This window comes from Macaca thibetana, chromosome 5, assembly GCF_024542745.1.
Source record: "Macaca thibetana thibetana isolate TM-01 chromosome 5, ASM2454274v1, whole genome shotgun sequence".
Lineage (NCBI taxonomy): Eukaryota > Metazoa > Chordata > Mammalia > Primates > Cercopithecidae > Macaca > Macaca thibetana.
Window position 1 is genome coordinate 61,677,034 of NC_065582.1, and position 12,811 is coordinate 61,689,844.

General features: G+C 37.8%; 1 protein-coding gene across 7 annotated transcripts in view; it reads right to left on the reverse strand.

The window, feature by feature from the left end:
* The window catches only part of ABHD18 (abhydrolase domain containing 18), a 68,338-nt gene that overhangs the window by 48,687 nt on the left and 6,840 nt on the right, over window positions 1-12,811 (reverse strand). For 3 of the 7 annotated variants that reach the window (XM_050792030.1, XM_050792035.1, XM_050792033.1), the window contains exons 2-4: window positions 11,887-12,030; window positions 2,368-2,476; window positions 987-1,071 (exon numbers count right to left, since the gene is read on the reverse strand). In XM_050792030.1, the coding sequence (XP_050647987.1) occupies window positions 987-1,071; window positions 2,368-2,459 (177 nt within the window). In that variant the 5' untranslated portion in view covers window positions 2,460-2,476; window positions 11,887-12,030. Of the gene's footprint in view, window positions 1-986; window positions 1,072-2,367; window positions 2,477-11,886; window positions 12,031-12,811 lie in introns of those variants that run through there. The other 4 variants (XM_050792034.1, XM_050792037.1, XM_050792031.1 and 1 more) reach the window with 3 other exon arrangements.

Here is a 12,811-nt window from a genome sequence, read left to right on the forward strand (position 1 = left end):
TGTTCTTAGCAGTCGAACTCTTTTGAAAAGAGAAATCTAAAGATATCCAAAACATATGAGATGCAAGTACAGTTACTTTGGTTGAAGGGGAGTGAGGGATGTGTGAAGCTTGCCTATTTGTATCCCTTCTCCAATAATACATCAAAGTATGCAATTACATAAACCTAGAAATATTTTACAGAAAACCAGGTGCCTCCTTTAAAAAAAAGATTTCAAAAACATCCTTGTCTTCTCTAATTTTATAGCTTTTTCTTTCTACCATTCTCTCAGGAATTAACTGTATCCTATAATATTTTTCCTGGTGTTATTTAACAGTTGTTTGCTAATTATTTCTTATGTGCTGATTCTCCAACTAGATTACTCCCCTTTAATACTCACTACTCTTCTGTAACATTGAGTAGTTTAACCCTCCTGAGCCTAAAGACAGAGAATGAGATCCAGAAATATCCAGCCTAAATATTTCTTTATACATTAGGCAAGTAATAAACATATGCTCCCAAATATACATGAACGTAGTTATTAACAACATTCAGTTAGTGCACAGATAGTATTATTTGTTTGTTTATTTTTGAGACGGAGTTTCACTCTTGTCGTCCAGGCTGGAGTGCGATGGCATGATCTTGGCTCACTGCAACCTCCACCTCCCGGGTTCAAGTGATTCTCCTGCCTCAGCCTCCTGAGTAGCTGGGATTATAGGCATGCGCCACCATGCCCGGCTAATTTGTATTTTTTTAAAGTAGAGACGGGGTTTCTCCACGTTGGTCAGGCTGGTCTGGAACTCCCAACCTCAGGTGATCCACCTGCCTCCGCCTCCCAAGTGCTGGGATTACAGGCGTGAGCCACTGCGCCCGGCCCACAAATAGTATTCTTTAAATATGAAATGAAAAATCCATACTGCACTCATATTTTAGTATTTATTGTTGTTATACTCCAATATGTAATCTATTCTTTTTTTCTGTTTTTCTGTTTTTCTCTCATTTGAATACCTTATCAATGTGTACTGGATAATCGCTTGAAACCAGATTCTGGCATCTTTCTCGATTTCCAATCATCTTTCTGAATTCAAAGAGTCTATTATGGGAAAGAAGACAAAAAGGAAAAAATTCATCTTTTATATCACCTACTAGGCATATTATAATTGAGACTGATTAACAGTAATTAAAAATTAGCAAATCCAGTTCATAAGCCATATTAAAATTTAATTTTGATCATTAAAGAAAGAGATTAGGCTGTTTTTTCCCAAACTGAACACTTTTTTCAGAAAAATGTGAGAAATAATATTGTTCAGAAAGTAATTAATACATATAAGACTCAAAATTAAAGGCACCAATCTTGAAAATTCATTTTCTTTTTTTTTTTTTTCCGAGACGGAGTCTTGCTTTGTCACCCAGGCTAGAGTGCAGTGGCGCGATCTCACCTCACCGCTCTCACCTCACCGCAACCTCTGCCTCCTGGGTTCAAGCAATCCTGCCTCAGCCTCCCGAGTAGCTGGGATTACAGGCATACGCCACCACACCTGGCTAATTTTTGTATTTATTTTTTTGAGACAAGAGTCTCACACTGTCGCCCTGGCTGGTGTGCAGTAGCGCTATCTCGGTTCGCTGCAACCTCCATCACCCGGGTTCAAGCGATTCTCCTGCCTCAGCCTCTCGAGTAGCTAAGATTACAGGTGTCCGCCACCATGCCCGTCTAATTTTTTGTATTTTTAGTAGAGATGGGATTTCACTACATTAGCCAGGCTGTTCTCCAACTCCTGACATCGTGATCTGCCTGCCTCGGCCTCCCAAAGTGCTGGAATTACAGAGTGAGCCAGCGCGCCTGGCCAATTTTTTTATTTTTAGTAGAGACGGTTTTACCATGTTGGCCAGGTCAGTCTGGAACTTCTGACTTCGTGATCCGCCCACCTCAGTCTCCCAAAGTGCTGGGATTACAGGAGTGAGTCACCAATCCTGGCCGAAAATTCATTTTCTTAAGTCCAGATTTTCCTATGAGCTACAGTGTATTTCAGTTTTAAAGTCATTACAAATTCGGGTTACCCAAGAAGACTCAATCCTTGAAAACTACATACAATTCTTATTAGCTTAATAATTATTGAAGTAAAAAATCTACCCTGTGTTTCTGAGAGCTCTCTATTTAAAAAATCTGAATTATTTTTAAAATAGTACAATTTATGATATGGGCTAAAACTTAAGAGAAATAACTAAAAAGACAAAAGTAAAAAGGAAATAATTACATTTTACATAGTTTAATGTCTAATTTGCTGGACAATTGCTCTGTATTTGAGAGTAAGGGATTTTATAACAAAGTTTTAAATGTTCATTAAAACAACAAATTCAGAACAAGTATTCAGGAAAAAAAATTGCTTGCCTTTTGAGATCTTCTGGCCTTCCCCATCCTCTGATAAAAAGTTTTGTTAGGAGAAGTCTCCGGTATAGAATATCTAACTTGCTCACACCCATCAGTAGCAAACAAGCATCTATAAAACAAAATTAAAATGCTTTTAAAATGTTTTATTTTTTTCAAGGCAGCAGGTCAATTCTCTAACCATTTCTTTGACTATCATGTAAAATTAAAGATTCAGACTAAATTCCTGAATTAATTCCTTTGGAAACAAAATACAAGATTTTGGGGAAAAAAAGAGCTGGGTTGAAAAGAGAGAAGATGTATACCCTTGAACTTCACTAAGCTGTGAATTCCTCTAGGGCAGGATCTTCCCATCCTCAGTACAGTTGCTGAAATAAGTACCCTCTATTTGCTGGAAAAAAATAGTAGGGGAATATGTGATAGTGTATTATCTGCCAGGCACCACTATTTTAAGAACTACAAACACATGCACAGGTTCTCATTAAACCTACCAACAATTTTGAGGAAGGATTTATTATCCCAATTATACAGACAAGAAAACTGAGGCACAGATAATTTACTCAAGGTCACACAACTGGTGGAAAACATAGCTAAGATTCAATCCCAGGCACACAGCTCAACATCTAACTACGACACTACACCCTCCTCTACTATATTACAGTGAATGAAAAATAATCATCACTGCTACTACTTGCATACCATTTATCTATCTTCTCAAATATTTCCAAAGATTTTTAAGTATCTACCTCCATCTTGTCAAACTGAATGGTAAGATTTTGATTTGTGGGTGAAACCTGACACAGATTCAGGGTTTACTCTACTTAGATAAATGAAAAATGAAAATCTGCATTTCCTTTTTCAATTATTTTTTCTCAGATCTTAGGAAATCTGCATTTCCATCAATGAGCTTTAAGAAGTACTTATCCATTGCTTCAGATTTTTTTGAAACCATCCGTTTTATCTTCTATTTTTACTTTTTCATTTTTTAATAACCTGCAAGACCAACTTAATATCCTCTGTTTGCCTAGGTATATAATGTAACTCACCATCAATTGGGCTGGCATTTAAGTTATTTTAATGGTTGGACCAGCAAAACCAAGTCATTCATACTGCCTCTTATAATTCTCAGTACCAAGAAGAAACATTTACTAGCTAAGGTACTTGTTAGACAAGACAACCTATAGCCAGAGTATAGGATTAAGTGTTTTTAAAAGCACCCATCTCTCTTTTTCCCAGTTTCCATGTGCTCTTCAATGACTCTTTGATAAATGTGTGGTTTAGACATAACAATGTTTGAAAAAATGTATTGCATACACAGTTTTGTTATTATACTATTTATGTCTACCACTATACATAAATAAACTGGTATTAATTACTAGAGTCCTATAAATTATCATTCATCCAGTGCTAAGTGCAGTTCACCATAGATGAACCATCCCTGGGTGGGTTAATAAGTTCCTGAACTTGTAAGACTATGTATGATTTTTTTCATTCAACAAATATTTATTAACTGCTTATTATATTCCAATCATTATTTTAGGCCCTGTGCCACAAAAATGACAAAGGAATGGTCTTGTTCTCATTGATCTTAGATTTTAGTGAAGGGAAAATAATTAAAAATTAAAAAAAATCTATCTAACTATCAAAATAAGTAAGAGTAGAAGATAATAACACTATGATTAAAATGAAACAAGGCAATGTGGTAACAACTAAAGGGCTCTTCTGGTAATTTAAAAAAATCTTTGAAGAGGTACCAAAAAGGCAATACAGATGCTCCTCAACCTACAATGGGATTGCATCCCAATAAACCCATCATAAGTAAAAAAAAATTGTATGTGGAATATACATTTAATACTCTGACAAACTTATGGTCAAAGTCAAAACAATCATAAGCCAAACCATCATAAGTTAGAGACTGTATGTATTTAAGCCAATAGCTACATGACAAGGAGCACTCAAGTCTTTAAATTGCAAATCTCATTAAAATCATACACCTCTTGAAATCTACCCGTTACTATGTTCCAGTGAATGTGTTGAAAATTACCTACTCAGTGGGTAAAGCACAGGTAGAGATAATTAATATAAGGGAAAGGAAAGAAAAAATAATTACATACTCTTTTTAAATTAAAAAACGCTCACTGTAAAATTCTTAAATTCACCAATATGAAGGTATGTATAGTAAAAATGGGGAAAATAATCCCCTTCCAATCACTTTTTTTTTTTTTTTTGAGAGGGAGTCTCGCTGTTGCCCAGGCTGGAGTACAGTGGCGGGATCCCAAGCTCACTGCAACCTCCGCCCCTTGGGTTCAGGCAATTCTCCTGTCTCAGCCTCCTGAGTGGCTGGGACTACAGGCACCCATCACCATCCCCAGCTAATTTTTGTATTTTCAGTAGAGACGGGGTTTCACCATGTTCACCAGGCTGGTCTTGAACTCCTGAGCTCAGGTGATCCGTCTGCCTTGGCCTCTCAAAGTGCTGGGATTACAAATGTGAGCCACTGTACCTGGCCCCCTTCCTATCACTTTTAATTTTACTTTTCAGGCATATCTAGTGCTAACAGTTTGGATTCTACTCTTTCTGATCTTTTTCTTGTTGATGTTACTTATTTACCTACACATACTGTCTTGCTCTGTTTTGTGTTGCTATAACAGAGTAACACCAGCTGGGTAATTTGTAAAGAAGAGAAATTTATTTCTTAAAATTCTGCAGGCTGGAAGTCCAAGGCTGAGGGGTAAACATTTGGTGAGGACCTTGCTGCATCATAACATGGGGGAAGTATCACATGATAAGAAAGCAACAGAGAATTGAACTCTTTTATAGTAAGCCCACTCTCCAGATAACTAATTCACTTCCAAAATAATAATATTAATCCATCCATGAGGATAAAGCCCTCATAACCTAATCATCTCTTATTAAGACCCACCTCCCAACACTATTGTATTGGGGATTATGTTTCCAACACGTGAACTATGGGGGACACATTCAAGCCACTGCACATACTTTTCACATTCAAGCCACTGCACATACTTTTTAAAAAATTACAAAAGTAATGTAACACATTTTGGGCAGAATTAAGACAATATAAAAATTTTATACAGAGTAAAGTGGAGAAGCTTCTCTTCATCACTTCTTCGTCTCCTCCCATTGGCCTTTTTTTTTGAGATGGGAGTCTCACTCTGTCACCCAGGCTGGTGTGCAGTGGCACAATCTTGGCTCAATGCAACCTCTGCCTCCTTGGCTCAAGTGATTCTCCCGTCTCAGCCTCCTAAGTAGCTGGGATTACAGGCACGCAAAAGCACACCCAGCTAATTTTTGTACTTTTAGTAGAGCCAGGGTTTTGTCATGTTGGCCAGGCTGGTTTCGAACTCCCGACCTCAAATGATCCACCCGCCTCAGCCTTTCAAAGTGCTAGGATTACAGGTGTGAGCCACTGCACCTGGTCGCCATTGTTAATATTTTAATACCTTGTTCTATCCACTTATACACATACACGTTTTATGGTGTTTTGTATCTTTTCTTTTTTTTTTGAGACGGAGTCTCACTCTGTCGCCCGGGCTAGAGTGCAGTGGCGTGATCTCGGCTCACTGCCAGCTCCGCCTCCCAGGTTCATGCCATCCTCCTGCCTCAGCCTCCCAAGTAGCTGGGACTACAGGCGCCTGCAACCATGCCCGGCTAAATTTTTGTATTTTTAGTAGAGATGGGGTTTCACCGTGTTAGCCAGGATGGTCTTGATCTCTTGACCTCGTGATCCGCCCGCCTCGGCCTCCCAAAGTGCTGGGATTACAGGTGTGAGCCACCGTGCCCGGCCTTTTCGATGTTTTTTAAACATGGAAGAGAGTAACTACTAATTATTTTTTTCAGTGCTATTCCTCCTTTTGTTTATAAACATCCGCAAAGCTCTTTCAAATTCAGGGTATATAGATCCACCTCATATTTTTCTCTTAACAGGTAAATTTAGATAATTTATATTTATTATGATAAATATTTGGTTTTTTTTATTGATTCTGTAGGTTGTTCACATTTAACTATTTTACATTTACTTTGAATAAACAGTTTGACTTACATACTTACCATAAAGTTGATGTTTCAACTTTATGATGAATTTATACAACGTAACCTCATCATAAACTGAGGAACATTTCGACTTACAGTGGTTCAACTTACAATTTTTCAGCTTTACAGTAGGTCCATCGGAGTGTTCAGTGCATTTTCAACTTAACAATATTTTCTATTTACAATGGGGTTTATCAGGATGTAACCATATCATAAGCTGAGGAGCATCTGTATTTAACATGTGATATATCACTGTGGCTAAGAGAACAGACTCTAGAGCCAAATTGGGTCAAATTCTTATTATAAGACTTTTAACAAGTCACTTAGCCTTTCTGTAATTCATCTGTAAAATGGAAGTAATGATAATACTTACCTGAAATAATTGGTATGCAATTTAAATTAGTTTATAGAAGGCACTTGAACAGCTCTTTGAAAATTTAAGTGCTACACCTAGTATAGAATCAGGATTTTAAGTCCTTATCAGATTTACAGCAAAAAGCTTCTACCATTCCATTAACTTAACAAATTATATTTACATGTATTCTATATGCTTAAATGTTTATATAATCAACCACACATCCAGAACTCAATACACTGTAAAAGTATTCAAATTCAGTTCTTTAAAATATGAAATTCCTTTTTCTCATTGGAGGTCATTGTAAAATGGAGTATTTTTCTTCTCTTTACTAATGATTTTTCCAGGAACATTTTCTTTCTACTGTTTTCTAATTCCTATTTTTTAAACCTAGAAATCTATAAATCCATACACCTACTATGTACCCACAAAAATTTTCAAAAATAAAAAAAACTAGAAATCTTTTATAAACTTGGATTAAGTTCTAAAATCTATATTGTTTTAAATTTCTTTCAAATAGCTCTTATTAACTACAACTGTTGTTTTCATGTTTAAAATTCTACAATGAGTTTTCCATATATATTCAATTTATGTCACGACTTAAAAAATAAAAATGTAATAGTGTTCAATCTATATATTAACTCGATAGCACTGTGATTTTTAGTCTTCTCATCAAGCGATATACCTATTTATTCATTAATCCAGTTTTGCTTATTTTCTCCACTAATGTTTATGCTATCCCTTAAGTATCTTTACTACACACATTCTGCTACTAATAAATTATTTAGTATTTGTGATAACTACTATAAGATTCCTTTTCTTTGTATTTTCTACCTAGATGTTTATTACTAATTCATAAAAAAAATTTATTCTAAATGTTTCTTCTGTCCTGCAAGTTTTGTATTAGAATTGCAAATGAATACATCAAACATTGAGCAGACTTATTCATTTGTAATGCAATATGCATCTTTCTACTATACTATGCCACTCCTCCAATATCTTCAAAGTTAAGCCTATCAGAAACCCAAGGTGAAAAATCATAAAGTTCTATGCATGTTACTACCTTTACAGGATTAAGCTTTTCAATCTGTACTATCCTAAATATTTTTATAACTGTCTTTAAAATAGATTTTATTTTCATTTTTAAAACAGATTTCTGATTATATCTGAATAACATTTTTCCAAAACAACCTTAATAATATACCTAATTGGGAGAAAATATTGACTTTAAGGTGCACAAAAACTAAAGGCTATTTTATTATTTATTTATTTTAATTTTAATTTTTTTTCTTTGAGATGGAGTCTCACTCTGTTGCCAGGCTGGAGTGCAGTGGCACGATCTTGGCTCACTTCTAGCTCTGCCTCCCAGATTCACACCATTCTCCTGCCTCAGCCTCCCAAGCAGCTGGGACCACAGGTGCCCGCCACCACATGTGGTTAACTTTTTGTATTTTTAGTAGAGACGGGATTTCACCGTGTTAGCCAGGATGGTCTCAATCTCCTGACCTTGTGATCCGCCAGCCTCAGTCTTCCAAAGTGCTGGGATTACAGGTGTGAGCCACCGCGCCTGGCTGAAGGATATTTTAAAAACAACTTATACTAAGTATATCCAATGACTGGTAGGATACCTAGTAGAATTCCTCATGGAAAAACAATAAATAGATGATATAAACAAAAAGTTTTAGTTTCCATTTTAATATGTTTTCAAATAGTATCTGAAAAGAATGCTATAAGAAGACTACAGGAGAGACCCTGCAAACGTTTTCCACAAAGGGCCGAAGAGTATATATGATAGGCCTTGCAGGACAAGAGGCAAAGTTAAGGATATTATGTAGGTATTTCAGATAACAAAAGTCACATTTTTTTCACTGAGGAAATTCAAAATGTCATAAAAATAACTGAGTATACATTTTTGTAATGTATAATTAATGAGAAGAATGAACTTTTTCTTCTTGGGAGTTTGCTTAGTTGAGATTCAAAGTTAGTACCCCATAATGAAATTGGGTACAAATGTTCACCTGTAAAAACTATTCTTAACTTGAAAGACATAGAAAAACAGGCAGGTTGACCAATAGGCCATAGCTTACTGACCCCTGGGTTAGAAAATCAAATAAATCATAGGTATGACACAAATATAACACTGTTATAAATGTAAACATACAACTATAAATCACTACATTAAAATTACAGGCCAGACGTGGTGGCTTATGCTTGTAATCTCAACACTTTACGAGGCTGAGGCAGGCGGATCACTTGAGGTCAGGAGTTCAAGACCAGCTTGGCCAATATGCCAAAACCCCATCTCTACTAAAAATACAAAAACTAGCTGGGTGTGGTGGCACATATCTGTGATCCCAGATACTCAGGAGGCTGAGACAGGAAAATCACTCGAACCTGGGAGGCAGAGGTTGCAGTGAGCCGAGACTGCACCACTGCACTCTAGCCTGGGTGACAGAGCAAGATTCCGTCTCAAAATAAAATAAATAAAATAAAATAAAGTAAAATAAAAAAGTAAATTATCCCAACCCTATAAAATAGGCATAAATATAATACAAATACTGATTTTAAGGAAATTCTATATGCCATAAAGTAGACCTAAAATTAATACTCTATCTAAAGTAAACACTAGTTATCTAATCAGCCATGCTTTGTTTTCCTCCATAAAATTTAGAATTTGGCAGAAGCTTCCTCACTTCCTAGGTAATAAATAAATACATAAAAGGTGGAAGCTTTTACTGCCCATTGGCAGATGAATGGATAAGCAAAGTACATACAAACAATCACAAACAACACACGATAGGAATATATTCAGTCATACAAAGGAAGGAACTTCTGGCACATGATACAACATGGATGAACTCAGAGGACATTACGCCAAGTGAAATAAGTCAGTCACAAAAAGACAAATATTGTATGATTCAATTTAAACAAGATACCTAGAGTAGTCAGATTCATAGAGGCAGAAAGTAGAAGCACGGTTGCCCAGTACTAGGGGGACGGGAAAAGGGGAAGGCTATTGTTTAATGGGTATAGAGTTTCAGTTTTGCAAGATGAAAACTGGAGATGGACGGTGGTGATACAGCTGCACAACAATATAGATGTACTTACCTTTGAACAATAGAGTTAAAATTATTAAGATGGTAAATTCTGTTAGTGTATTTTACCACAAGAACAAAAACTGAGAAAACAAAATAGAATTTGGGGTTAATCTGAGTCTCCAAATACAATTCTGAGGGGAAGTAAATTGATGCTTTCTTTTCCTTTTGACAGCTTTGTCAGTAAGCAGAAGTAGTTCACTATTCTTTTTTTTGAGAGTTTTCGCTCTTGTTGCCTAGGTTGGAGTGCAATGGAGCGATCTTGGCTCACTGCAACCTCCATCTCCTGGGTTCAAGCAATTCTCCTGGCTCAGCCTCCCAAGTAGCTGAGATTATAGGCGTCCACCACCATGCCCAGCTGAGTTTTGTATTTTTGGTAGAGATGGGGTTTCACCATGTTGGCCAGGCAGGTCCCAAACTGCTGACCTCAGGTGATCCACCCTCCACCCTCTTCAGCCTCCCAAAGTGCTGGGATTACAGGTGTGAGCCACCGCATCCAGCCAGAAGTAGTTCACTATTTAACTCAGAACAGAACTTGCCAGATGCCATGGCTCACACCTGTAATCCCGCACTTTGGGAGGCTAAGGTGGGTGGATCGCTTGAGCCCAGGAGTTCAAGACCAGCCTGGGCAACATGGTGAAATCCCATCTCTACAATAAATACAAAAAACTAGCCATATATGGTGGTGCATGCCCGTAGTTTCAGCTACTTAGGAGGCTGAGGTGGGAGAATTGCTTGAACTGAGTTGGCAGAGGCTAGTGAGCCAAGATCATGCTACTGCACTCCAGGTCTGGGTGACAGAGTGAGACCACATCACACAAAAATAATAAACAGTTGGGTGCAGTGGTCCACAGTGGTGTGTGCCTGTAGTCCCAGCTACTCAGAAGGCTAAGGTGGGAGGATAGCTTGAGCCTGGGAGAGTGAGGTGGCAGTGAGCTATGATAGTGCTGTTGCTCTCCAGTGTGGGCGACAGAGTAAGACTCTGTCTCAAAAAACAAAACAAAACAAAACAAAACCACAAAACTTAAGGTTAATATTCTCTTCAAAAAAAGGCTACTGCATAATTTAAATAGTTGGAAGCTTTTAATAACTAAGACCTTTAAAGAATAGAATTTGAAGAACAAATCTCTTGCATCTAGTTTGTTTCCTCCATCTTCTTCCCTTTTCCTTGAGGATTACCTTCCAAGAACCCAGCCTACTTGGGTTTTCTGCTTCAGGATCTCATCTGGCTTCAATCAAGGTGTCAGCTGGGCTTCATTTTCATCTGTAGGCTTGAAGAGACAAGAACTCACTTCCACGCTTACTCAGGTTGAAGGCAGAATTCATTTTTTTTGTGGCTGTGGGACCATGAGCTTCAATTTTTCTTTTTTTTGCTGTCCATCAGCCAGAAGCCAGCCTCTGCTCCTGGAGGCTATCCACAGCTACCTGTCACATGGCTGTCTTCATAGGAAGTTCACAACATGGCAGCTATTTCTTCAAGGCCAGCAGGAAAGTAAGCGTGAGCCACACGAGCCATACTTTTGCCATATAACATAATGTCATCATGGGAATGACAGTCAATCACCTTTGCCATATGACTGGTTAGAAAGCAAATCATGGGTTCTGCCCTAACTCAAGGAAGGGAATCACACAAAAATATGAACATCAGAATTTGAGGATCTTGAGGGCCACCTTAGAAACTGTCTGCTACGCTGGGAGAAACCAATTGTACTTCTCAGCTTTTGAGTAGAGTATCTGGGGTGACACCCTCAATACCTGATGCCCCTACTTACTTTCTTCACATTTTCCTACCAGTATGGGGGAAAAAACCCCCAAACTCCAGAGACTTGAACAAACATTTGTTTATAAGCAAATTTTGAAAGTTTGTCTAAATCAACAAGGCATGGTGGCTCACATCTGTAATCCCAGTAGTTTGTGACACCGAGGTGAGAGGGTGAGAGGATCGCTTCAGTACAGCAATTCCAAACCAGCCTGGGTGACATGGGGAAACCCTGTCTCTATGAAAAGTACAGAACTTACCTGGGCGTGGTGGTGTGTGCCTGTGTAGTCCCACCTACTTGGGACGCTGAGGCAGGAGGATTGCTTGAGCCTAGGAGGCAGAGGATGCAGTGAGCCAGGATCACACCACCGCACTCCAGCCTGGGTGACAGAGTGAGACCCAGTCTAAGAAAAGAAAGGAAACGAGTGGGGAGGGAAGGGGAGAGAAAAGATTGTCTAAATCATGTTTATATATTTTCATTCATTTAACACCTTTGTCAGAAACAAGAATAAAAAAACCAAAACAAAGTAAAAACACTTGCCTCTTAGAATTTTGGTTTTTAATCATGAAACAAATGGTAAAAGGCAAACTAACTTCTGAAATGTTGTCTTCATTACATATATTTTCTACTTTAGTGCAATTACAATCATGTAAGTATATGTAGTATACATTTAAATTGCTTGACTAGTGTTTTTCTTGTAGAGTGCATGTCAATGTGGAATAATAAAGAGTATATCTAGGCCAGGCATGGTGGCTCACGCCTGTAATCCCAGCACTTTGAGAAGCCAAGGCGGGTGGATCACTTGAAGTCAGGAGTTCAAAACCAGCCTGGCCAACATGGTGAAACCCTGTCTCTACAAAAAATACACAAAAATTAGCCAGAGCGAGACTCTGTCTCAAAAAAACAAAAACAAACAAAAAAACCCAAACAAACAAAAAAAAGAGTATGTCTGGTCTTTGACCTCAGTTCCTGGCATGAACTTCCTAAAACCCTTGGTTTTTCTTAAGCGATGAGTATCTGTTATGCTAAACAAGCAACTCCCTGTGGGCCCCCTGAAAGTTTCAGAATCAGGGCTGGCCACCAGAAAGGAACTTTGGGACCCTCTGACCTCCAGAGGGAAAGGGAGCTGGAAAGTGAGTTCAATCACATGGCCAAAGATTCAATCAATCATGCCTATTAATGAA